The sequence below is a fragment of the Perca fluviatilis genome, chromosome 18, assembly GCF_010015445.1.
Source record: "Perca fluviatilis chromosome 18, GENO_Pfluv_1.0, whole genome shotgun sequence".
Taxonomy (NCBI): domain Eukaryota; kingdom Metazoa; phylum Chordata; class Actinopteri; order Perciformes; family Percidae; genus Perca; species Perca fluviatilis.
Genome location: NC_053129.1, coordinates 25,076,503 through 25,102,950, shown reverse-complemented (window position 1 = coordinate 25,102,950; position 26,448 = coordinate 25,076,503). Strand labels below are relative to the sequence as shown.

The window sequence follows — 26,448 nt, the reverse complement described above, 5'->3', positions numbered from 1 at the left end:
CTCTCTCCACTGTGCAGCGCTCTGGTTGTTGGGTCGGTGAATCCGCTTTTTGGCTTCGGAGCTCCAAGCGAGAGAGGTAAGGAAGAAGGCTGGAGGGGTTAGGAAAAGGGCGACGAGAGAGATAATGAAATAGTGAATTAATGGAGATAGAGAGAGTAGCCTTTATAATATGTATAGAAGAAGACTAGATTTCGGTTGCGCCGTGCACTTTAACGTTCCCAATAGTGTTAATACGGTTAGTGCTGCGATGTTAATCTCAGAGTGAGGAGCTGGTATGTTGGATGTTGTCACAGTTCTGGTCTACATGTCGGAGATGCATGTGTGCACGCGCGGGGGTGTGCGTGAGATGCTGTTAATCCCACCTGTGAGTGAGAGGAGCGTGCACTTGGCTGCCTATAGTTAAGTGACATTCAAAGGACAGTATATGTTTGAAATCAATGTATGTGTGTGTCAGTGTGTGTTTGAGGTGTGTGTACAGTTCAGTATCTGAGTGTCCACTATGTCTAAATTAGGCTGCAGGTGTGTTTAGGGAGTGGAGCAATCCTGTGAGCATAGAGACCATAGACATTTTAGCTGTTGGAGACAGAGAGATCTACACTGTGTCTATTCTCATGGAGATGTGTAGCTATATCACCCCCATCCATCAAACCTAAACTCTCCAAATGTATATCATGTTGGAGATATGAGCTAATGTGTTCTAAGTTATTATGATTGTTCTGTGGGGTTACATTTGTATGGATAGTAAGTATGGTTCTGTTTAATGTATGGGCTGTCATGCCTTGTTCTGTCTGATTGGACTTCATGGTTAAAAGTACAGGGACACCCCTGCGTATTTTTGTGTGCTTTTAGTCTGGGTATGTCGTTCATGGTATGGGCCCTTATAAATTAATTCCAGTTTAGGTAAAGCTCATATATTTCGTAGAGTGCAATGCTATTTTGTATAAAGTGAATAGAGTGCCTCCAACTTTGTGGCAACTTTGGTAAAGGTTTTTTTTCTCCACATTGATACATATGCACACATGCGCAAAGCAAAATCCATAAAGAAATGGTTTCCCCAGTTCGTTGGGAAAGAACTTCACTGGGCTGCACAGAGCCCCGACCTCAACCCCACCAACCCCTTTGGCATGGACTGCGAGCCGGGCCTTATTGCCCAACATTAGTGCCCGACCTCACTAATGCTCTTGAGACTTAAAGGGGAGCAAATATCTGCTGCAGATTCCAAAATCTGGTGGAAAGCCTGAAAGCAGAAGAGTGGAGGCTGTTATAACAGAAAAAACAATGCTCATGGTTTTGGAATGAAATGTTCAACAATGATATGTGGGTGTAATGTTCAGGTATCTACATCTTTTATTAGTACTTTACACACTTTCGGTGCTGTACTCCTGTATTCCTGGAAAAATGTATCAGACATACTTTGTCCAGTGTGTCGTAGTAAATTGATCTGTGAGAAGCAAGAAAATCAAATTCTCCTTGATTTAATTTCGTGAATATTAGAATACATGTGTCACTAAACTGATTTGGCTTTAGTAGCATAGTTTTATTATTCACACAGAATAACAATCAATAGAGAGTAATGATTTTGGTGTCATACATCACAGTTTTGTATTATATTTGTTCTATTGTTCATTTTTTTGCAACAGAACTTTTATCATTTTGCCTCCTTGTGCATAAAAGATGGCCGCCTGCTGGATTGACGGTGTCCCTTATTTTACAATCACCCCTAAGTGTAAAACATCCACACATTCTCATCTAGTCTCGCCTTTGGCTTAGAGGATGGGTGTTGAAGAAAGCTGTGTGTGTGTGTGTGTGTGTGTTGCACTGTGGAGGGTCCACAGGGAAAATGATAGCAGAGACAGAAACAGCGAGAAGTCTCACTCTGCATCTAGCCCCTGTCATCACAGCATGTGATGAGAAGAAAGCAGTGTAATCAGGTTAGTTTAGAATAATAATTAGATATTAATAAAACATAAATCACTTGATATCCTAACATTGTGTGTAAAATTGGATTATTTCAGGAAGACATCCTTCAGTGCAGTATACTGAAGGATCCCTGCATTGTTTACCTGGTGTGTCCATGCCAATTAAAGGTACACTGGTTGGCTTTCAGAGTAAAACTAATTAGCTTTAAGTTCCTTCTAGCTGTAGCTTTATTCTTTTGTAATGCAGAAGAGTAAGAGTTACACACTGATGAAAGCATCAGCCAGCGTTTGTACTCTTTTTCAAGAAGACATCACAATACTCAACCATAGTCTGTTATACTCGACACGATTGAAAATGCAGAGACGAGTTTTATGCACTTAATAAAGAAAGAATGAATTCAAATTGACATGTTGAAATATAATTCCTAGTTTACCATAAACAATTCTTTGGGAAACTATCTGTTGACTCTCCTCCGGAGTAGAAATATAAAGTAGTGGGAATGGGAATACTCAAGTAAAGAACCTCAAAATCATACTTCAATTATACTTAAGTAAGAGTGCAGGTACTCCTATCAGTGTTTGGGGGAAGGTAGGCTAAATTACATCTATTCATCCCTGTCAGCCTATTCACCATCCAGTATCAGTAAACATCTAGGATCCTATTAGATATTAGATATTACATAAGTTTTGTTTTCATTGTTCTGTCAAGTTGACCGCACATGACAGCGGCGTTTCTTTAAAGCAGTTTAAGGGCGATTATGGTGTCTCAGAAGGAGAAGGTGAGACCCATATTATGCTCATTTTCAAGTTCATAATTGTATTTTGAGGTTGTACCAGAATAGGTTTACATGGTTTAATTTTCAAAAAACACTGTATTTTTGTTGTAGTGCACATTGCTGCAGCTCTTCTTTTCACCCTGTGTTGAGCTTTCTGTTTTAGCTACAGAGTGAGGCATCTCACTTGTGTTCCATCTTTGTTGGGAGTCGCAAATGTGCAGTAGCTAGGTAAGACGGCTCTGCTACTAGCTAGAAGCTAGCTGCTAACGGTTAGCTACCTCATTCTCAGTGGCAAAACACTGCTACAACACACACGAGTTCACCCTAATCTACAAAATAAATTGTGTAGAACTACTTACATGTCCCTCATCTGCAAGTATTCCACGCAAAGTTGGAAGTGTGCCCTCGTTTAGAAGACGTCTCCCAGCTAATCCTGCCTTGTACTGACCGAAGTTGGAGAAAAAGCTAGCTGATGTGGTATTAGCACACACCAAATGTTTCGGCCAAAGATGTAGACGGCCCTGCTAATTTTGACCAGCTTACCCGGAGACTGAAGGCAGGATACATTCAGAAACCCGTATCTCACTCAAAACAGCATAGGTGGTTTTTTTTCTCCAAGTCTTTATGCGTGTGGAAGCACCAGAGACACAAAATAACACCCCAAATCCCAGAAAAAAGTGAGTTTTTCATAATATGGGCACTCTCTGTGTGATTTAGGCTGATGAGATGAGTGTATTCAACCTGAACATTTCATCTATATGCAAAATCAACAGTCAGAGCAAATGTTGGGGGTATTGATCCCAGGCCAGCGGGGCTACATGCTACGCCTGTGTATAATAAAGACAAGACAGCAGGTTAAAAGCCATTCATTCAGAAATCCATTCAACTCTTCTCCCATTTGGATTTTTAAACACATGCTGCATGTTCTTGTCTTCAACCAAGAGGCTCAAACAGACTCACTCTGTTTGTATGTTTTCTCACAAACTCAGCAGGCTGATGAGAGTATTGATCTAAAGAGCCAGTTGACATGGAGCTAAATGCACACACACACACACACACACACACACACACACACACACACACACACACACACACACACACACACACACACACACACACACACACACACACAAACACACACACACACACGCACACAATCTACATCCAGCCACACAGAAACAAGCAGCGCTCTACTTAGAGTTCACAGACAGCATTAGAAGTTCATTTTGAAAGCTGAAGCACATTGTGTTTGCAGCCATCCAACAGTTCATTATTGATTTTGTCATGTGCAACAGCTGTAAACTCAAACAATAAAACAGTGCCATGAAGAATAACTGTGTTAAGGTGTATGTGGGGCAACAAAAAACGTGGTTTAAAGGAAAAGTTCAATATATTTGGAAAAATGACTATTCACTTTGTCCCTCGGGCTTGTAACTTCCTCTAAAATCCCTAATTGTTGTTTTTCATTGCTGTTTATGTTCAGATTAAACAAATGAGATGCAACATGTTAATGAGCTTTAGAGGTGCTGGTAGGCTGACTTAGGAACTTTGGACGGAGCCAGGCTAAGCGTTTCCCCCTGCTCCCAGTCTTGTTTGCTTTATTGCCAAGATTTTGATGAGAGGATTAACACCACTCTCATGTCTGTATGATACAAGGTACAGCCAGCGGTCCCTTAAGTAGGCTTAACATAAAGACTGAAAACAGGAGGAAACCGCTAGTGTGGCTCTTTCCAAAAGTAACAAAATCTGCCTACCATCACCTCTAAATATCACTAATTACCACCTGATAGCTTGTTTGTTTAACCTGCACAAAAAAACAAGTTGTGGTTTTCCAGGAAGTTTTTCTTTACTATTTCTTGGCCTGGCTCTTCCCTCCTGTTTCCAGTCTGTGTGCTAAGCTAAGCTAACTGGCTGCTGCCTGTAGTTTTATATTTTCTATACAGGCACGAGAGTGGTTACAGTCTTCTCATCAACCTCTTGTAAAGAAAGAGTATTTCCCAAAATGTTGAACTATTCTGCTGCTTGTCACTTTAAGGCTTGTTGTCATACTGCTTATTTTCCGACTGAGCAAAGTGGGCATTGCTCCGAGGCCCCGGACCCCCAGAGGCCTCTAAAGGTCCCAGTGCAGTAATTGGTTTGTGGTAATATGATCAATTGTAACTGGAAATATGGGAATATGAATATGATTATGAAGGCCCTATGTCAAAATCTATCTTTAAAACCTTCATTATTTCAGATGATATTGTGTTAACATTGTGTGTACTCCTTAATTAATGTAAGTGTAATCAGATTACAGAGCAAACCTGGAAAAACGCAGTTTACTGGTGTATTTGAGGGTTACATGTCTCTTTCTGATGACTTCCCAGATAGTTTGTGCTGTATTTTCCTCCTCCTTATTATTATTATTATTATTATTATTATTATTATTATTATTATTATATTGTTTCTAAGTTGTTGTGAAATGTGCGAACTACATTTCCAATGTGCACTTGCATGACAAAGCACAGGTGTGGTCTATTTGATGTCGTTAAATGCTCTGGGATTCCACTTGTCAAGCATTTGCCAGATGAAGGTCCAGGAAGTGTGCAGCGGAGCCTTCTTTCCTCCACATTTGACGTTTGGTGCTTTTTGCATCGTAGCGTTTCGTTGTGAGTGTGTTGATCTTTTCAAAAGTATTTTACTTTAACCTGCCTGGAAACGAGAGAGCACAGGCCCCATTTTAAAGGGGTAGGGAGGACGATTTTACTGGCAATTTAATCAAAAGTTCACTTCATTCCATCTTCAATTATTTCCTGAGATAAAGCAGGTTGACATGCAGAAAGCCTGAGTCCTTGTTTTGTATAGTTTATTTGCGTAAAAGGAAGTTGACATCACTGATTATGATCGTATTGTAGAAATGGAGATGTCATTGATATTAGAGACAATGCACTCCATTCATTTCAATTGATTTAAGATGCAACTGCAACAACCTTCAACAGAAAGAAGCCTTTGCAACTTGTGAGGACTTACATTTTCTTTGTGCGGGTTGCACAAGTTTAATCAAGTAAGGAACTGCTTCAAATTTTCAATACAATATTCAATACAGGTTACATTTCCCAATGCATTCATTCAACCTTTATTTATACTCGAGAGATCATTGAGGGGTGACCCTCATTAGAATGTCCTCGAGTGAAATTACAAAGGCAACAAAACAACACAGAAAGACAATACACCTTTTTGAATTGGAAAAATGATTTGATAACAAAAATTAGGATAATAAGGATGCAAAAGAGAGAACTTCTGTCAGTGTGGTAGTTTTCCAATAAGAGCCTTATAGATAAAGAGATACCAGTGAGTCTTACATCTTTCTTGGAGAGAAGACCACCCACCCAACACTTTCATATAAAATACAATGATGTGTACCATAGACCTGACCGGTCATGAATCTCAAGGTAGAGTGATAGACTGAGTGCAGAGATTTAAGAGTTGAAGTTGTTGTATTCAGACAGTAAGGACACCAGCTGGCTGGAGATGAATGTGCTTTGATGAGTAATGAGAGGTAGTTTTGTCTTCCATTTAGGATGGGCTAAGTGAAGAGAATACTGGTCCCAGTTATGGTTGGGATGTAATAAGCTGAGATAATGACACTGGTTTAGTCAGACAAGGAGAGAGATATGGAGAGAGGTAGAGTGCAGAGTCAGGAGGAGGAAGAACACTGGTCTGTTTGGATTTGCAACTTTTCAGTTTGCATCATCTTTATTCTAACCAACTCCTGTGTTTTCTATTTTACTCCAAGTGAGGAAAAGAGTCCAATAAGTTAAAATCCATTTTATCTGAGATTTCCCTTTTTTCATTTCTATCATGTATTTTAAAGTATGAGAGAAGATTTAGAAAACATTATCAGTCAATGTAAAAAACCTACTTTATTCCCTTTTTGTAAAACTAAGAGTTCACAAGTCATGATATCACCATCTGTAATGGCAAATAAGCTTGTAATGTTCTTCCAACGTCTTATAAATTATTGAGATGAAGAAAGCGAAGCCGCACAACTTCAACATGATGTCTTTTATTCGCCTGTAGCTTCAATCTCATGTGACAGCGGAGTACGAGGAGTTGCAGAGAAGAGATAACAGAGAAAACTAGAATTTATGATGCTTTCATTTCACCTATCCCGTTGCTGCTGACAGAAGACAATAACAAACGACAGGATAGATGGGAGACCAGAGTCCAGTGGTGAGTTGTACTGTCTTATTAATCTCTCTCTCTCTCTCTCTCTCTCTCTCTCCCCCCTCCAACAGCTTCTACACTGAGGAGAGTGCACAAAAGGACATAAAGAAGGAGGAATAGAAAGACTTGATGCAGATAAAGAAGACAGGATAACTCAACACAGTAGAAGAAGACTGAAAGGGAGCTTGTAGTGATGGCTGAGGCACCTCAGCAGCAGCAGCAGCAGCAGCAGGAGGAGCAGCAGCAGGAGGAGCAGCAGCAGGAGGAGCAGCAGCAGCAGCAGCAGCAGCAGCAGCAGGAGGAGCAGCAGCAGCAGCAGCAGCAGCAGGAGCAGCAGCAGCAGCAGCAGCAGCAGCAGCAGCAGCAGGAGGAGCAGCAGCTGACCACTGTGGAGGCGACGGAGACCAACGAAGGGTCTGAGGAACCGGAGGAGAGTGTCCAGACGACACCGACCCGGCCTCTGCTGTCCATGAGGTCCATGAGCACTGTGGACCCAGACGACGACTCCCCCAACATGATCGTCTACAGAAAGGTAAGAGCAAAAACTTTTAACCAAAGTGACTTCCATTTAAAGTGCTCATATTATGATTTTTGGCTTTTTCCCTTTCCTTTATTGTGTCTTATATCTTTTTTGTGCATGTTATAGGTTTACAAAGTGAAAAAGCCCAAAGTCCACCCCAAAGGGACTTACCATCTCCATCAGAAAACACTGTTCACAAACTGCTCCAAACAGCTCTATTGTAGTCCAGCCTTTACTTCAGAGACAAACGTGCGTCACTTTATAACACACGTTATAATGCTCGCCTAGCTGCTAGCGTGGCACGCCCTCATACTCTACTGCAAGAATTGATTTTTAACAAACTTAAAAATATTTTTGATTAAAAACAATCAAATAACATTGATGCAAAACATACAACATATATGAACTAATATCAATATTATTCTCACTCTGAGGAAAATAAGTCAGCTGTTTTATGTTTCTGTGCAGATTTGCAGATAAATATAAAACTTAAACAATGAATACAAATTATGATTGTTTTACTTTGTTCAGTTCAAACATGAAATGAACTCACAATTACATTTTTCCAAGCACTAAAAACATTCACATATGACATCACGCATTTCCTCGTTAGTTGTTTCATTTACATTATTTACTAGTCGCTTGAAATATTGAATATGTTTCCTGAAGAGGGGGTGTTTTCTCTTAAGAGGTCTTTAGCGTGGCACTACTGCCACGTTTGATGGTTTTTCCCTGCGGTGAGGCACGCTGGTGTGGGACAGCTAGCGTCCCCTATCTACGAAAACGCATACACCAAGTATCTTCCACCATACCGCCTGATTTTAGTTTCTTTTGTTCGGTTTTGGTCAAGTGCTGCAGAACCCACTTTGGGAACTGTACTTTGGTATTGTACGATTTATTGGGGACTATAATGTGACTGTATCGCAAAAAACTGTAAAGCGAGCCACACAGTTGTTATTGTTCTGGAACAAACTGAGCTGAAGATTTTGAAGAGTTTCTAGACAGATGGTGCAAGGAGTGAAAGACGGATTTTAAAATAAAGCTAACAACATGTTTCTCTTGGCCAGGAAAGACCAACTTATTACATTTTGGTTGAGAGGGCTTTAAGAAACAAGCAGCTGAATGTCTCTGACAGCAGTGGGATTTATGAGCACTGTGGGCTACATTTTAAAAGAATGAACAATAGCAGTGGTTCACAAGACTCTACCTGAGCCAGCCAAAAGGTCGGGCTCATTAACGAGGGCAAAAAGAAAACTAGGATGACCATTTAGCACTAGATCTCTGGCATCTTTTCACATCACAATTAATAGGGCAATTAGAAATAATTGTTTAAAACACAGAAATAACCATAGGCGTTCTGTTTTTGTTTTGGTAAGCATGCAGCCTGCTAAGAGGCTAGTTTTTATGTGTGGCTGGCGCTATTTTTAGACCTCATTGTGAAAGGGACAAGAGCTACAGTTTCTCCTATGCGACTCAATATAGTTTGTCATTGTATATCATGCAGAACTTAATAAAAGGCAAGAAATGAATCTATTTCAAAGGCAATCTCCCTTCCTCTAAAACGATCCGGCCTGGAGAATGAATGCATGGACATCTGAATATGGATATCATTCCCCCGCAGTGTTTTATCGTGATAGATGAACTGTGAAATAGTCAGGGTTTGCATGGTGCCCTGATGCTCGGTGAGTCATGGCTGCAAAAATACACATCGTGCAGGAAAGAAGAGACGAGACACGGATTGAATCATGACATGATAAGCTAACATTTTGGGGAATTTCAAACTTTCCCCGCCAATGTTCTAGAAAGTGATGTAGCAACATCTGTAATGGAAGAACTACAAGGAGAATCTGGCTGGAATCTGTTGGGAAGTGCCGCTACACTCTGCAATCAGAGTTCTGCAAAATTCACGCAGATGTTAAACTTCTCAATAAAGGGCTTCATTCACATATGTTCAGTGTGTTGATGAAGTCAAAATGGTTTTTTTATTAGCCCACTGTTTAGGATGCAACACAGTGACCGCATCCACAGCACTGCTAGTCAGCACAATAAAGACTTAGGTAGAGCCTCCTGGTGACAATTGTGCTTCAGCAATGCAAACCAAAACTTCAGTCTCTATGTCGCAGTGTATTTCGCCTTGAACTAGTAGCTTTTGTTGGACAGTGTGACAGTTGGGGAGCTTAAAACGTTTGGTGTCTGGAGAAAGTTGAATACAAATCACTGTACTAGAGCAGTGGTTTTTAACCTGGGGGGCGCGAGATAATTTCTGGGGGTCGCCACATGGTTGGGGAGAAAAAATAACAAATAACATATTTTAGACTGGGGAATGGATTTTACATTGTGTCTGAAGTTTGCTACATTTCATGTGTTATATTCAGAGCTTTATCTGTAAATCAGGAGGTCCTGGAACAAAGAGGGTGCTTTTCAGGTGGGTCAGGGGGAGAGAAAAGTTACAAACACATCAAAAATCCACAGAGCCTGCACTGTAAAAAGCAACCTATAGAATCTGCTCAATAAATGTGAGGTAACAATTTGCGCTATTTGTTTGGATAGATTTCACCACGTGTTGAGTGACGCTTATCTCTAACAACTATCTCTACCACACTAACACATTGAACAAGGCTAGGTGCTAGCTTCTTAAAGTAAACTGTCATCATTATGTGTTTACCTGTATTAATTAGAGCATTCACAATAATCACTCAAAATCAGCAGGAGGAGGCGCATAGAAACAGCTGTTTACACCGGTTTGCAGCTCTTTCTCTCGTCGTCGAGGGGGGTCGCAAACACAAACCTCATTTTTCTGGGGGGTCGAGACTCAAAGGTTGAGAAACACTGTACTAGAGTAATTACGATTAATATGCTTGTGACATGTTTGTAAAAGCAAAATGTAACGTTACAAAACTACAGATTCTAACATCATGGCAAGGTAAAGTGGTGAAAATATTCAAAATATAGCGTACACTTAAACTGATATTGATCGTTTTTAGGTGGGCCTTTTTTAGGTGGCAATATACCACATATAAATATGTTTAGCTGCTTCCCCCATCCTCAGCAGTACATTGCGTAGCCTCCGTGTTGCTACACCTGCCTGCTGGGCGCTTGCCGACGGTCACCCACTGTAGAAAACAACCCTACTTCATAATATCTGAACTATCTAAGGTTAGATTTGGGTAACTTTGTGTATTGATTTTAGCTTCGTCACTTTACTTCTGACATACACACTCACGACCTTTGTTCTTGACAGTTGTGTGCGTGCGTGCGTGCGTGCGTGTGTGCGTGCGCGCCCTGTGTTCAATCGACGGAAATTATCTTTCTGCTTTGGCATTTCCACAATGAAAAGAAAAAAATATATATAGAAATATCATAGAATATTTATAGAAACATTTTAAATATATCGATAACTGGCACAACATATACATGTGCTGGTGAACTCACTGTAGACTGTCAATATCTATAGGCTTTGAAAATATTTATCAATTGAAAGAGGCTGGAGGCGCAGCAGGAACAGCAAGACACCAACAGCCTCTGTCGGTTTTAATAAATGAGTTCTTGATGCAGGGGGGAGGGGGGTTTAGGGAGCAAAAGAGAGGCAGCAAGTTTTAAGTTACCTAGATCGAGTTTGTGATCAGAATCAATTATTTCATATTTTTCATATAGCGTTTTATTTGTCCAATCAGTATATTTAAGCTGACACTTAATTCTCCTAAACCTGACTGAGTGAGTGAATGTTGCTAAATCAGCAATAAATCATAATTCAGGAGAAGCTGCATTTATAAAAACAACTCAAACATTTAGGAGCATGAACTGTGTTTCATAAATAAACTTTAATTACATTTTTAAAACTTTTAATTTAGATTATTCTGTATAGCTGGTGAAGCTACTGCTGCTATTACACATCTGGAACGGAAGTATGACAGCTCTTAATTACCACCTGCCAACCGTATTGAAATGTCTATTTAAGTTTATATTAAACAGTGATTAAATATCTGTAATATACATACAGCAGCAGTATAAAGTGAACCCAGTGATCCAGTGGTTTATAATAGAGACATATTTTAGTGGTTATTCATACTTGTACAAGACAATCGGACTCTTCTAATGCAATCAAGCTGTAGCAACCCACTGTGAGCTGTCTGGAAAAGGCGTCCACATCTGGCAGCATAAGTACAGAAAACAAACACATGGAGGATTTGACAAGTGTAAGATGGGTTTTACTGTAGGCACGTTTTTAAAATGCCACTGCAAAAAGTTTCATCAGTGTGATAGATCTTTGACTAGGAAAAATGAAAAATGTTTAGAACGGTCTGAGGTGTCATTGCTGTTAACTGAGTTAATGTCGGCCATATTATTATTAATAATAATAATACAGTTTATTCGTTGGCGCCTTTCAGGACACTCAAGGACACCTTATACACATTAATAAAAACAATAATAGAAGCGCAACAAATATTCAATTAGTACAAACAATTATATCAGTAAAATCAAGGTGGACATGATGAAAGCTATAATGTGTTGGGTATACCCATCTAAACAGATTTTTAAGTTGTGATTTGAATTGATGAAGAGAGTCCAGTTGACGGATGTGTGGTGGGAAAGTGTTCCAAAGACGTGGGGCAGAGCAGCTGAAGGCTCTTGCACCCATGGTGCGGAGTCTGAATGATGGGAGTGTTAAAAGTGCAACTGTGGAGGAACGAAGTGTTCGGGAGGAGTGTAGGGAAGAAGCAGGTCTGAAAGGTGTTTAAATTTTTTGTTCAACATTAATTTAACGAGGTAGGCCTAATGAGAACAATTTCTGGCCATTACGAAACACTAACGTGCTAGACAACATTAAGTTTCACATTAAATACGCAAAATATAAACATACAAAATCAGTTGTGCACTACCTAACAACTAACATCTACTGATAACATTGCCTTTAAACCTAGGCAATGGTGATGCCATATTGGGATTTGGTGTCCTGTGGTGTTCCACTCTCAAAAATCCAGCCTCTCCCCTTAAAACAACACTTGGTCATAAGCTGAGCTGATTATTCACAACATTTTGATATTACACGAAAGATTGCTTTCTAATGAAATATGTATGTCCTGGACTGCATTTCCATTAGTCTTTTTGGATGAGTCATCATCAATCATCCACAAGCACGAGGGGGGAGGAGAATGCAAATCGTGCTCCAGATTCACTGTTTACAAACCTTGAGGACGCAAAGTATGAAACGCCACGTAAAATTAAGATTTTTTTTAAAATTTAAACTTAAAATTTAAATCCTGACTTTTAGCTAATGCAGAGTCAGTTTTAGTGGTTGGAGGGTTAAATTAAGGCAGAACTTAAGAGCTGCTTCTTCCTCCACCACCTCTTCTTTCTTTTTTTAATTAATTTTGGTGGCTTTGTCGGTCTGTTCTGTTAGTCTAATTTATTCAATTTAATTCTATTCTCTCTTACTCTATATGACTCTATTCTATCTCTTGTCTGTCTCATATTTTGTTCCATGCAATTAATAATCCAATTCTATCTTGCCCATGTGATGTCACTCATTGAGTGTGTATCATACATCTACACAGAACAAACAGTACATGTTTGTGTGTTGACTGTTATTTTCCCCTCACCACTAGATTACATTTTTTATTGTCAACATCTAACACACACACACACACACACACACACACACACACACACACACACACACACACACACACACACACACACACACACACACACGGCGATGTAAGGTGAGAAGATTCAATGCTGTTGAAAAAGAGTCCACCAGCATGAATTTAAACCTGTGTGTGTGTGTGTGTGTGTGTGTGTGTGTGTCATCTATGGTTTTCCTCAGGTTCAGTATTTGTTGAGAATGTGAGGAACAAAAACATAGGAAAATAGGTTGAAAAAAAAAAACGGTAGTTACCCTTGTAAAGATTTGAAGAAAAAGCCGTTTTTTGTTGTTGTTTTGGTGAGGATAGTCTTAAATTGCTGTCTCTTAACCAACCATCAGTGTGCTTTGGTCTGTACCTTCGTGCCCATTGGTTGGTCCCAGTTCTCCACATGTTGTCACTGTCCCCATCTGCAACAAAGCCAGAGGCCAAAACCGCTTCAGTGAGTTCAGTGATATGGTCCTTGTTTTGGGAGAGCACACCACCTGCCTCCTTCCTTCAGGGGATCAATAAAATGTCCACAACTGCATACACTATCACCAACTAGTATTGTAGGCTGAATTGCCATGAAATGTTCTTGAGCACATTTAATGCTAAAGGGTTAACCCTTGATTTTAATGACACTATGGCCTTTGTTCTAGTTCCGCCCACATTTGTGACCCCATCGGTAAAGCTTGAACAGTGGCCAAATCATTGGTCTGTTTGTTCCATCCCACACTTGTATTTAGTGTTGTGCAATGAAAAGCCTCAAAGGCTACATGAGGGGTTGTTTTCTTCTTATTAGAAGCATTCTGCAGGTGCATTTGAATAATTACACCTTTTTCAGTGCAGTTTGATGCAGGATGTTTCCAACATCATCATTATAGTTATTTGTCAATACAGTAAAATTAATCAAAATTTTAGTCACCTTCAAAATCAGAGAATCTGATTAATCTTATTTTTATCTTATTACTAATTATTTTAGTCTCAAACCTGATACTGAAAAGCCTCACAAAAATGTCATATGTTAGCGTGAGTTAATGTAGTGCTTTCTCCCCACATAAGACACATCAGATCTCTAAATGGAGAAAATATTGATCACATGTCGATCCATTATCCATTATATCTATAACTAATTGAATACATTTACTCTGCTTACAACAAGTAATGTATTGGATCAATACAATCCACACAAAAAAACATCAATTCTAGTTCTCCAGTTGATTTGTTGTCTTGAAATGTTATTTTCCCTTGCAGCAGTGAAAAATCCTGCAAAACAAATGAGACTTGAGTACAAAATTAAAAATTCTTGAAAGCAGGTACGTAGCAAGCACGTAGCAGGCGAAGCTCACGTAGTGTGTTGAGTATTCCGTCTGTAATAAAGTTTCCTGCATATTCTCCAGTCTGTACCACTGTATCCCGGTGGTACATCCCGGTGTTGTAAAAGTTTGCTGCTGAACACTATTTCAACCTGTAGTGGAAGTTTCCTTTGCAGCAGGGGGGGAAATTTCAGAGTTTAGTAAATTGAAACAAATAAGACAGACTGAGACTAAAACCAAGTTGGGTTTTTGTATTTTATTAAAAAAGATATATTTGCAAATATAGGAGCAACATGATTTCACAAAAGGCTGCAGCCCAGTGTGGAGTCAGTTTCTCAAATGAGTGAACAAGAACACTAGGCTTATATGCATTTTCAGAGTGACAGCACACACGCACTTGGATTATTATGACGCTACTGTTCTTACAGGCAATCTGATACACATGAAGACAATCAGAAAAAACACAAGAGACATCTCGGAGCCATTTCACCTCCTCCTCCCTGTACGATAGTTTTAGGGTGACCTTGTAGCCCCTATCTGTTCAGACAAACAGTGCTCACATTATGTTCCAGACTGGACGTCTCAGCAGTTAGAATCAAAATCTGCATTTGGGAAATGAGATCAACTCTTTCAGCATTTGTGAGAGAAGGTAAGTACGAATTAAACATAAAAATATAAGGAACTAGGCTTAAATGTAATTTTCCCATTACAAACCCACCCCCTATGGGCGGTGAACTAGCTGGCTGTAGCCTCTGGGCAAAAATGCCTCTGATGATGCTAAATGGCCATTTTTGCATCATCAGAGGCTTTTTTCCAGACCCACAATATAGAGAAATCTAGGGCGTTTCTCAATACCAAGAATGCAAAGTACGGACTTGTGTTCTTGGGGAGAACGTTCTTGCTGGTTGTTCTTGGAAGAATTAACTCGCAAGTTCACAAGCACAGAAAACGCTGTTAACAGTTTGAGACGATGCGTTCTTTCTGTTATTGCTCAACACTCCCAGCACAGAGGCTACCTGCAAGGCTCCAAAATACCAGCTAGAAATAAAAACTACAACAATATAACCACTTAGTATTAAAACAATCTCCGGACAAGAAACACTCATAATGCTACAACTATTGCAATAATATTGAAAAATAAAACTAATTGAGCTTTAATTTTATTGTTTATGGTTTAGCTCAAACACCCCTTACTTATTCAAAAGAGTGGAACGTGATCCCTACTATTATCAGCGTGTAAGTTTAAGTCAGTTTAAATTAAACAAATAAATATGCACTGGTGTGTCCTATGTGTTCCTATTAGTGTTATGTGGAATTATCATTTCTATATTATTGTAGTGCACTGTATATGCCCAGGGAGATGGAAATTAGAAATTCAAATTATAAAGGTTGGTGTCTCCCCTTTAGTCTACATAACATGTCATAGCATGTTACCACTTTATGTACAACTGTTCATTTATCATAAAGACTGAAACTCAACTTCTAATAAATCAGAAAACAAATACACCAAAAATATGAACTAAATACAAAATATAATGTAGGCTATAGCCTATGGCATAATTTAAACAAGTCTCCCGAAAAGAAACGGGTATATCTCATAGACTAATAATATACAGTCTATGGTATATCTCTTCTCTGTGTGTGTGTGTGTGTGTGTGTGTGTGTGTGTGTGTGTGTGTGTGTGTGTGTGTGTGTGTGTGTGTGTGTGTGTGTGTGTGTGCTTGTTGAGTTTAACTCCGAAAAGACAGTTAACCACATGTGTTGTGATATTTAAACAAATGATCCGAAACGGCGAAATAAAAGCCTCTTATTTACGGGACCGGTCTAAAAGACCTCCGTCTTACAGCGGGGTCTCCGAGTGTGTCCGAGCGCCGAGTAAGCGGCCCCGGCAGGCGCAAGCTGGCGGCCGCGTCATTTTATGGAGCTCTGAAAACTCCGAAAACTTTGGAGCAAATTGTCAATTGTCAAGATTTTCGCAAGACTGCCTATATTCGAAATATAAACCGTTAATTTCTCGCCTAAAATGTTCTCAGAAGTGAATTTAGTGATGAATAAGATGACGAAAATTGTTAAAATTGTCCCATTTTTGGGCTGTCTATGTACTGGAAATCCAACCATCATTGAATGCCGAAATTAATGTTGGGATACAGGTGCTGCGAAGTTCATACCAAGTTACCAATCGATGTGTCCTCGGTAAATGGGCGTGTCAAGAATACATCCGGGAATTTTAACTGTTCTTGGTGAAATGCGAACTTGTGTATTGGGACAGTACTTTGGCAACACGAGATGACGTTTCACAGGGACACAAGCACACAAGTCAATAGAAGAACACATATTGGGAAACGGCCCTAGTCTCAGGGGGACATGAGGGAGGGAAGCATGGTCATTCGAAAATACTACCAGGTTTCTACTGAAACAAAGCTTAATGCTAATCGGTTAAGTATCCCTTTAATTCCCACCGGCTTCATTTATTTTCCTGTTCTCATGTTGCAAATGCCCCAACAAAATGTCCAGAAAACTTCAAAGTAGTCCAGAAAGGAAACCATATACCATGTACATGTATAACCATGTACGCAATTCTTCAGGTACATATTGTTTTTCGTTTCAGCTGCCCATCCTTTGAATAGTACAGGGTGACTTTAACGACCTCCAGAGGCAAGTGCTTTTCTCTTGCATATGTGGCTGCAAGAATTTGCACAAGGAAAAATGAGGGTTCCCCTTTAGAGCAAAGGGATCTTCTGATGTGTTTAAAATAAATGCAAGCAAATAAGAATCACATTAAAGGCCAAACTCGTATATGAAGAAACATAACATTATAATTGTATAGAGGACATTTCTTAAATGTTCTGTGCAGCAATAAAAACAATTCAGTGTGATTTAATGTTATGTTAGATAATAATTGAATTTAGTGTTAACATGAAATCCATGCTGCACAAGGTGATGACCTAATTTTATGCCTTTGAGCTTCTGAGTCCCTTTACGAACCATAAAATTCCAGTCATGCCTAGTCACTGCGATCCGGCACATATTTATTAGGCAATTTCACATGGCAAAGATATTCATTGGTGAGCAAGAGCATGAATCACAGCTTGCTGAACCCCCTACACAGCTTTCTGCTGAACTCTGATGGCATCGGTATCCAAGTAGACACTCCAGATCAAGATTGTTACTTTGATCACGTAGGAACATATTTACTCATTTGTTTTTGCAGGAAACAGCTGGAGAGATTATCATTCTTATAGCTCGCGTTATTGCCTGCTGGTGATTTTTTCCGTTTGCCTTAAAAGATTGTCTGGTGTACGGTTGTTGTCTGTTTGTTTAATTTTTAGGAGAAATAATTATGAGCAGAATAAAGAAATCCTGCACATTTACTTGCAAAATAACACTTAATGGTACCCAGTAGTTAAAGCTGCTAACCTCTCAGAATGTGACAACTTTAAATCACAGTGTGTGTGCATTAATGTAAAAATGTGTTTTCTGGGTTTATAATGGAATATTGTGTGCATGTATAGACCTACACTTAAAGTTGTTTTTTTTGTGCTTTTGGCTAAGTTAAGAGAGCTGTTTGTGTGTGTGTTCATGTATGCCTGCATGTTTGAGTGTGTGTGTGCTGCTTGTCACTTAGTGAATGACGAAGCACATCTAATCACAGCGCAGCAGCCTGCAGATATCTGAGGAGAGCTCATCACAACAGAGCAGGTAGAGAGCAGCAGCCTAATCAAATCAAGGTGATGGGGAGACGCTAATTGGGGGAGTTTAAATTGCAAATTTTAAGAGGACAGGATGATCTCTCTTATCACACGTTTTTTTCATTCTGTTTTTCAATGAATCTTTGCTCTAGTTTGATGTGTTCCTGATATATGAAGGTACAGTTTTTGGCATGGGTGATTCCTTAAGCCACTGATGGTTTTGAAGTTAGAACAAGCAATCCCAAGCCAATACTGTTTATATGTTAATGTAAAAAGAAATTACAGGCAAGATTTTAACATTGAGTTGTATGTTGCCTCATTTCCACAATCCACATAGATATTTAAAGCATTAATCATTGATTTCTTTGGCTATTTGGGGGCAACAGAGCAAGCTGAAAACGCCACACTGACATATTATCACCATATAAAGAGATTGGATTCTTGGTAGTTAATTAAAAGTAATGGATCTGTTGAGGACAGGGGTCTGGCCACTATCCACTGCAGAATCTGGTGCTGGCAGTGAAAAAGTGGCAGAAGTCCTTCCCTAGGAGGGAGTATTCCCTGGGCCGGCAGAAATAATGACATCCTGAGTTCACACTGAGTTCCTGTATCACTCGGTTCTAATCCAAACTAATCCTCCTCAGTGTACACTTGACAGCTGCACTTATTAAATGTGGTATTTCTGATTTTGAATGAGTAACTGGCACAATGAATGAATCTGTGATGTTTCAACAGATCTAAGATAAAATGAGTAAAATTGGGCTCCAACCAATGGGTGTTGATCCTTTGCTGCTCACCAGTGATTAAAGATTGATTAGAGAATAACACACAGGCTAAAGGTTGGATTATCTCTGATATTTACTCAGTTGTTTGAGTGCTAAAAGCAAGCTGCTGAGACCTGCTGTGTGTCCGGTGTGCTCAAAAATATCCAAGCACCAGAGCCCAAAAGGGAACATGAACAACTTTACAACCGGATGCACTTGACTGAGTCTGATCTGAAGCAGTTTCAGAGTTCCTTGTAAGCCCATTCACTTGTTTACTCCTATCTGACAGCAAAGAGCTAGTTGGTTTCACAGATCTATTGAGGCATCAGTGTATTTGTCATTCTCTAGTTGTGTCAGACAGCAGGTGTCAGAGGAACCCACTTGGCCGTGCTACTCTGTCAACACTTTGGATTTTCACCTGTTCATATGAATCTAAAGTGACTGCAACCAATCTGTAGGTGCCTTTGGGAATTTTCAAGCGTGTGTGTGTGTGTGTGTGTGTGTGTGGGGGGTTGGCAGCACATCAGTGAATTCCCTTTGCTGTTTTTAGACTGACAGTGATACTATACACTACACATTGATACATATTCATATTTCTTGGTAGATGCCCACCTGAAAATCTGTGGTGGAAACTACCTGAGTACATTTTCCTAAGCAAATCGGCATGTGACCCCTGACAATAAGTGTCCAGCTGGGGCCCCTTGTCACATTTCAGAGGTCTGACTTGTTAGCAGTTAAAGAGTTTCCACCTATAAACTTCTTAAATAACTCAAACACTGTCCAAGGCCCAAAGAGGTAAAATTATCGAGTATCATCCAAGACGAGAGATGTTGGAGAAAAGTCCAAAATAAATTTAAAGTTCATCAAACTACAAGAATAAGCTACTATACATTGATGCATCAGTATGAGCAATCTACACGGCCATTTCCTGCACAATGAGTACTTTTACTTTTGATACTTGAAATGAGTTTTTGCTGATAATGCTTTTGCTTAAACAGAATGATGAATGCAGGACTTTTGATGGAATATTTTACACCCGTGTGATGAGTACTTCTTCCACTACTGAAAATACAAAATCTGTTGTTTCATATGTTGGGCTTTTGACACAATGTTTTCACTACATGGCCTGAAAACACTTTTGAAGTGATACCGAAGATATTTTGTTTCCTATTTTTACAGAGAAATGTTTTATTTTGATGCTATATTTACATATGTTTAAACTTAATCTTAATATCCCAAAGAAAAGGTTTTCCAGTCAGGGATTAAACACATGGATTACAGGAATGCATGTTTGGCAACTTCCAAATATCTGTAGTCAATGCATAAAAGCAATATTATAAAAAATGTAAATATTATAAATACTACAACATATGCCAAGCCAAACATAGACTGTTGGTGTCGAAGCCAAAGGTTAGCTGGAATACTTCTCTACCACTGTACGTCTAGAGGAGAGAGAGTGTGTTTGTGAGACATTGTGTAAATTGTATGAGAGTTATATTTATGATACAGATGATGACTCACCGTAAATAATGAGCATGGGCAACAACACTCAATTAATGAGCAGTTTTGTTGTTTATCTGGGTTTGGTAGCACCAGGATTCTTTGTTGTTCATACAGTGGTTTTGTCAAATTGTTTAATCTCTCAGAAATCTCACAGATATTCATGGTGTAATAGGGATTAACATTTTGTTTTGTTAGGGAAACAATGACGCAGGCGTTTTCTGGGTTGTAATCAGATGTAGCGCAACCTCCTCTCGCTCGCAAACTTTTGGCAGAAATTACAAAGGATTGCACATCAAAGGACTACAACTACACAAAGAACATTTGAGCTTTACACACACACACACACACACACACACACACACACACACACACACACACACACACACACACACACACACACACACACACACCACAATTATGAAAAAGGGAGCGTGAGAAAAAGTGGAAGTGAATATATTTAGAAAGGTGTTAATATTTGGATGGAAGGTCGAGCTCAGCAGTGAATAAATACACCTGCAGCCATTATTGTGCTAATGCACTGTAGACCTGCTTCAGCCCAATGTGGAGACACCTGTTCAGTTCATTCGAAGCAGCCCATCAAGCAGACAGTGACAAAACAATGAGGCAGCGCAGTCCATTCATCCTCCAGCTGGGACGGGATGGTCCTGACTACAGAGGTGCCGAAATATTAAATATGTTTTAAATGAATAATAAAGACATTACATGCAGCATCTGAACATCAATAACTCATCTCCACATTCATTTTCATGCATTGTTAGAAATATCGTAACCAAACAAACTGTGATAAAACCTCTTCCTGCCTCTTTTTCTGCTTTAACATTTTTAATTTAATGGGAAATCTGCTAGGTGTATTTACAACAGAAAGGTGTTAGCTGGACCAGTTACAACTCGGATGTCACAACCAACCAGACGGCTTCGAGGAGAGTGTTTTCTCGTCTGGGACAGTTGTTGTTGACATTAAAGGCTTCTACTGCATAGGGTTTGAAATTTCTACCCAGGCCTGACCACCAACTAAGATTTTCAGCCCAAACCCAGGCCAGTATTTTAATACAAATTTACAGTACGTTTTCTCTTGAACAATTAACCATACATGTAGACACGGTGTTGACTTATCAGCCCAGCCATCACGATGAGGTAAATAGGGAAGTACATTGCATACACTAAGGAAATAAAAAGTTTGACACCTTATCTCGCAATTATGAGTTACTTTCTCATAATAGCGAGAAAAGATCTAAATTACGAGATCAGGATCTCGTAATTATGAGAAAAGTTAATGTATAGTTATCAATCCTCGCTAACCTAGGCTACAGGATAAGACAATGGGCAATGATGCATTTAATCTTGCATTTATTCCCTTTTATTAACAGAAGCATTGCTACTGCAGGAAGAAAGTGATTTGCCTTCTGAAGCCATTCTGATCACCCCCTTTACTTGGAATTTCAGATTTTGCCTTCTGGCTCTAGGTTCAGATTTGCCTTGAATTAAAAGTAATAGCTACAAGCACTCCTTCATCCCCACAGCCATTTCACTTGGAAACTCGGTCTAGGGGATGAGGTAGTACCCCCTCAATTTACTTGGCAAAGTATGTAGTTTAGTTAGCGCTATGATGTGGTTTGTGTGGATGGTGATGATGATGATGGTGGTGGTGATGATGATGTTGTCTATGCTGCTGATAGGGACAATTTGTGTTAAGACGGAAGAGATGTTGATCATGTATTCGAACATGTCTGGTCACTTCACACTTTATTGTGGGCATTTGTGGCTGTTTCCTTATTCTGCCGCTTTTTTTAGATGTTATTGATGCTGTGCTTTGTACACTTGAAAATGTCAAAGTCAGTCACCAGTGACACACACACACATGCACGCGCACACGCATGCACGCGCACACACACACACACACACACACACACACACACACACACACACACACACACACACACACACACACACACACACACTCTTAACTGTTAGATGTTACGGAAGTAGGACCACACATTCTTTTTCCATTAGTGTCTTCTCTCATTCTGCTCTCTCTCATTCTGCCTGAACTAATCAATCTGTAGCTGCACACCTTTCTTCTCTTCAGTTTTAACACAGATGACTCGTTGGTGTTCTGTCTTTTGTTATCCGTCCAGCTTTTTTCACCCTTTTCTGAGAGATGTGTTCATTCACAGACGGAGCAGCCACAGACCCTTCTGGTTCTTCGTCTCTCTCCATCCATTTTAGTTGCTTCTTTTCATTGACATGACATTGGGACAATTCCTACGTTGATCATGGCTAAATAAATATATACAAAAACAATATCTACCTATTGAGACACGATCAGATTGCTGCAGTGTTACTCTTCATTTAGTATTGTTATCCATTTGCATGAGTGGCCACACGCAGGATTTTATCACATCCATAAATCATTACCGCATACATTTTTCAGTACCATCATTATCATAAAACACGGACATAAAAGAGAAAAATTAAAACACCATTGTCCTGTATTTACATTGTATTTTACATTGTGTACCTTCAGGATGGATTTTGCAGGAAATATGCAGAATTTCTTTACAGCACAGAGTCAATGTATTTAATGTGAGACCTTCAAGGGACGGTTATTGTGAGCAAGGTAAACAGAGCTAGAAGCCACATTCAGTTCATGACAGGAAGCAAAAGGTTGTGTTGAAGTTCTGAGAACCATCCGTAAAAGGAATACCACTAGTCAGATTGAGGTCCTAAGTCATCTCAAATATTCTTATTTGTCAGTTAAAAAGGGTACATTGCTAATATACAGATTAAACAATATATGTTCAATCACAACTAATTTGCTTTGCCAGATAACCTATATTTTGAAGGAAACTTAACTAGTGTAAATACAATATATGAAATACAATTTTTTTTTGTCCACTGTTGTGGAAATTTGTCTTATACTACACATAGTCAGAATACATAAAAAAAAAGAAAGTAAAGAAAACGTGTACATGTGTTTTGTTCATTGGCAAAGTTTTTTTCCAGTCCAAAAGTGTGGCATCTTTTATACTAAAGAGAAGTTGTAGGGAGGAGGTTGATGTTTATGTTCTGTGATCCACATGTTGTTAGGTTTAAGGCACTAAAACTCATGGTTAAAGATGCAGTAGGTAAGTCTTATAAAAGTAACTTTCTGTCATATTTGCTGAAACTGAACCTATGATCCAGTAGTACTACATGAATTATGTAATATAAAAAAAAATCCAGCTCCTCTGGCACCACCTACAGCCTGTAGTGCGATTGACAAAATTCCACCGCTCCCGGTTGATTTTCTCCAATCAGGGCCACAGGGGGGTCTATCTGCCTGTCAATCACTGCTCAGGCATGCACACGCATATATAGCGTTCTCCCCTCCCCCTTCTCTGCGCTCGAGCTGCAGAAAAGTTTCCCCAAAACTCCAGTGGTGAAGTGGCTTTTCAGAGGTGGCGTGAGCTCCGGGATTTTAAAGATCTGAAGAACGATGCAAATGTAGCCACATTTCTTTTCGACAGGTAACATAATTACCATGAATGATTTATCTTTCACTTGGTTATTAGTAGTCAAAAGTCCACAAAGCTACGTTGGTGAGGATAATAGTAACGTTTGCACAGTGGTTGGTCTGATATGATGCTGAAATGGCTAACGCTAGCCTGCTAGTTAGCATCGTTTTACTGTTGGTGAGTTATGTTGGTGAGTAAAGTTAACATTGTGTTAGTGTTTTAGTTATTAAAAATGTCTGACATGCAGTTCTGTCAAACTCCGTTGTGTGGGAGGGGCTTAGGAGACGGTTTGGACTTCAGCAGAAAGGGGGGAGGGACTGAGAAGTTGTCGATGTTAAAATTTGTTGGCAAAGTCCTGGATCTTCCCAATCTTACCTACAGCAGCTTTAAGGTTTCAACATGGCATCATGACTTTGCGTAAATATATACGCCACTTTCATAAAGCCAAATGGCGTGTTATTTTACGCCATTTTCAGCTATCCACGTGTATGATACACGTAAACAGACCCCGCAGTGGCCTCGCACGCGTTCGCGTACGTCTCCAGCGACGCGCGACACTATGCGCAGAACAACGTCACACGCCTGTTAAGAAAAAAAAAAATTTAGGAAAAGAACACAGGGAAAGGCTTTAGTAACAAAACGGTGACAAAAACACGGAAAATAACGACAAAAACACGCTTACGACAACAACAAATGGTTGGGTTTAGGAAAGAAACATTGGATAAGGCTTATTAAAAACAAAAACTTAAAAAACGAAAAATCACCACACGCGGGGCTCAAACACAGCTCTCCCAGGTGAAAGTCCTGTGTTTTACCCATCTGCTACCCCAACCCTACCTCCCTACTCAATCCCCGTTCCTTTATACCACTCGCTACGGCGGAAATGGACTCGCATTATAGGCCAATGGCGGCCGATTTGCTTGATATACACGCAAAAATGCGATTATGCGTCTTGATAACACGCAAAAACGGAATACAAATTGGCGTGTCATACATACGCCAATTCATGAGATCAGTCTGAAGGTTTGGTAAAAATCACGATAGGTAAAATATTCAACCACAACTTAAGTTGCCTAAACATAACCACCGCGGTTCAAATAATCTTTTAGTATCCATCATTTTCATATAATTTTTTGGGATGTTTTTACTGGAAATATTTAATTGATTGTGATTGGTATCAGTTGTTTTAGTTGGTTGATTGTATGATGCCACCTGGATTTTTTCTGTCTTTAACCTACATCAAATTTTATTGTTATATTTTTACAGTTGGGTGTGATTTGATGCCCTCCGTTTCATAATGTCAAATAAACCAAACACAACTATTTAAATGTTAATCATGGTTTAGTTGCCAGGAGTGGAAACAAATGAAATACATTGGCATTTTGCAGATACATTCAGTGGCAGTGAACAGTTTTAAGCTGATTGTATGAACATCATTGTTTCGAAGACAGAGTTGCTCTGACGTAGATTTTCTCCCTTTTTTGTTAGTGATTTTTTTGTTGTTTCCTTACCAGCCTGATTTACTTTGACTGTACTACCCCAACCCCCCTCTTTACACTGTACCGATCTCTTATTGTACAATTTTGTCTCAGTGTTGGCAGAGAATATACTTCAGTAAAGTGAGAAGTAGGCCAGACTGGGATCAGAGCCAAGGGAACCTCAGAAGCTCAGTGCATGTGTTGAGTTGAGTTATTGGGGTTAAAACAAATCTCTAGCCTCATCTCAAGTTTGACTGATCTCGATAGAAACATCCGACACCCATGGATGCAAGGATTTTTGAATGAACTATAGCCTGATTAGCTTGGAACTAGTGAATAAAGAGTTAAAGGGGATGTGAATGAACATGTCACATCAAATGGTAATGGCATTATTGTACTCTTACTGGTGCTCCCTGCTTAGACAAAACAGAATATCCTTTAAATAACAAGTAGGGAGCATGCCAATTAATCCCTCCAATGGGAATCCGATTAGAAATAAAGACCCCTCCCCCCCCAGGGTGCATTTAAAGAGAGCAGAATCAAAGCAGGTGGAGGCTGAGTTTGAGGAGGCTCCTGCCAACAACAGCAGCAGCAAAACACAGAGTGAATGCCAGTGGGAGACTGCTTGTAAAGTGGCCACAAAACTGCAGTGAGGTGTGGTTGGCTAATCCTTGTGACTTGAATCAAATGCATGTGTAGGATGTGAAAACAGTATCTATGTCTGTCTTCATCTTAAAGATTGACTGTCCTAACCTGACCTAAATATACTTGAGCAGCTGAGGTAAACATATCCTTCCAGCTGATATCATTATTATTATTATTATTATTATTATTTGGTAGGAGGAGGTTTATCTAATATAAAACAAAAGAGAAGCTGCATGGTTTGTGGTCAACCAGTCAAAGTGAAGTGAAGAGTGTCTTAATGGTTGGAGCCCTCGCTAGACTATCTGTCAAATCTGAGTTTTCTCTTGCATGACTAAAACAACAAGTTTTTGTTGTTGCTGTTATGTGGAAGAATGAAGTTTTCCTTCTGTTCTGATAATCTTTGTATGTCACACAAGTTGTGGAAGATGACAAACTATCCAATGAGTATATAATCCCTACTTTGCTATGGTTCTATCCCATCTCTTAGGTT

The 26,448-nt window shown here is 39.5% G+C and overlaps 1 protein-coding gene across 2 annotated transcripts in view; it reads left to right on the top strand.

The window, feature by feature from the left end:
- Window positions 1-26,448, top strand: part of rgs6 (regulator of G protein signaling 6) — an 85,465-nt gene continuing 59,017 nt past the window's right edge. The window contains exons 1-2 of one of the 2 annotated variants that reach the window (XM_039782912.1): window positions 1-76; window positions 6,973-7,433. In XM_039782912.1, coding sequence (XP_039638846.1) covers window positions 7,095-7,433 — 339 coding nt within the window. In that variant the 5' untranslated portion in view covers window positions 1-76; window positions 6,973-7,094. Of the gene's footprint in view, window positions 77-5,246; window positions 5,344-6,972; window positions 7,434-26,448 lie in introns of those variants that run through there. The other variant, XM_039782911.1, reaches the window with a different exon arrangement.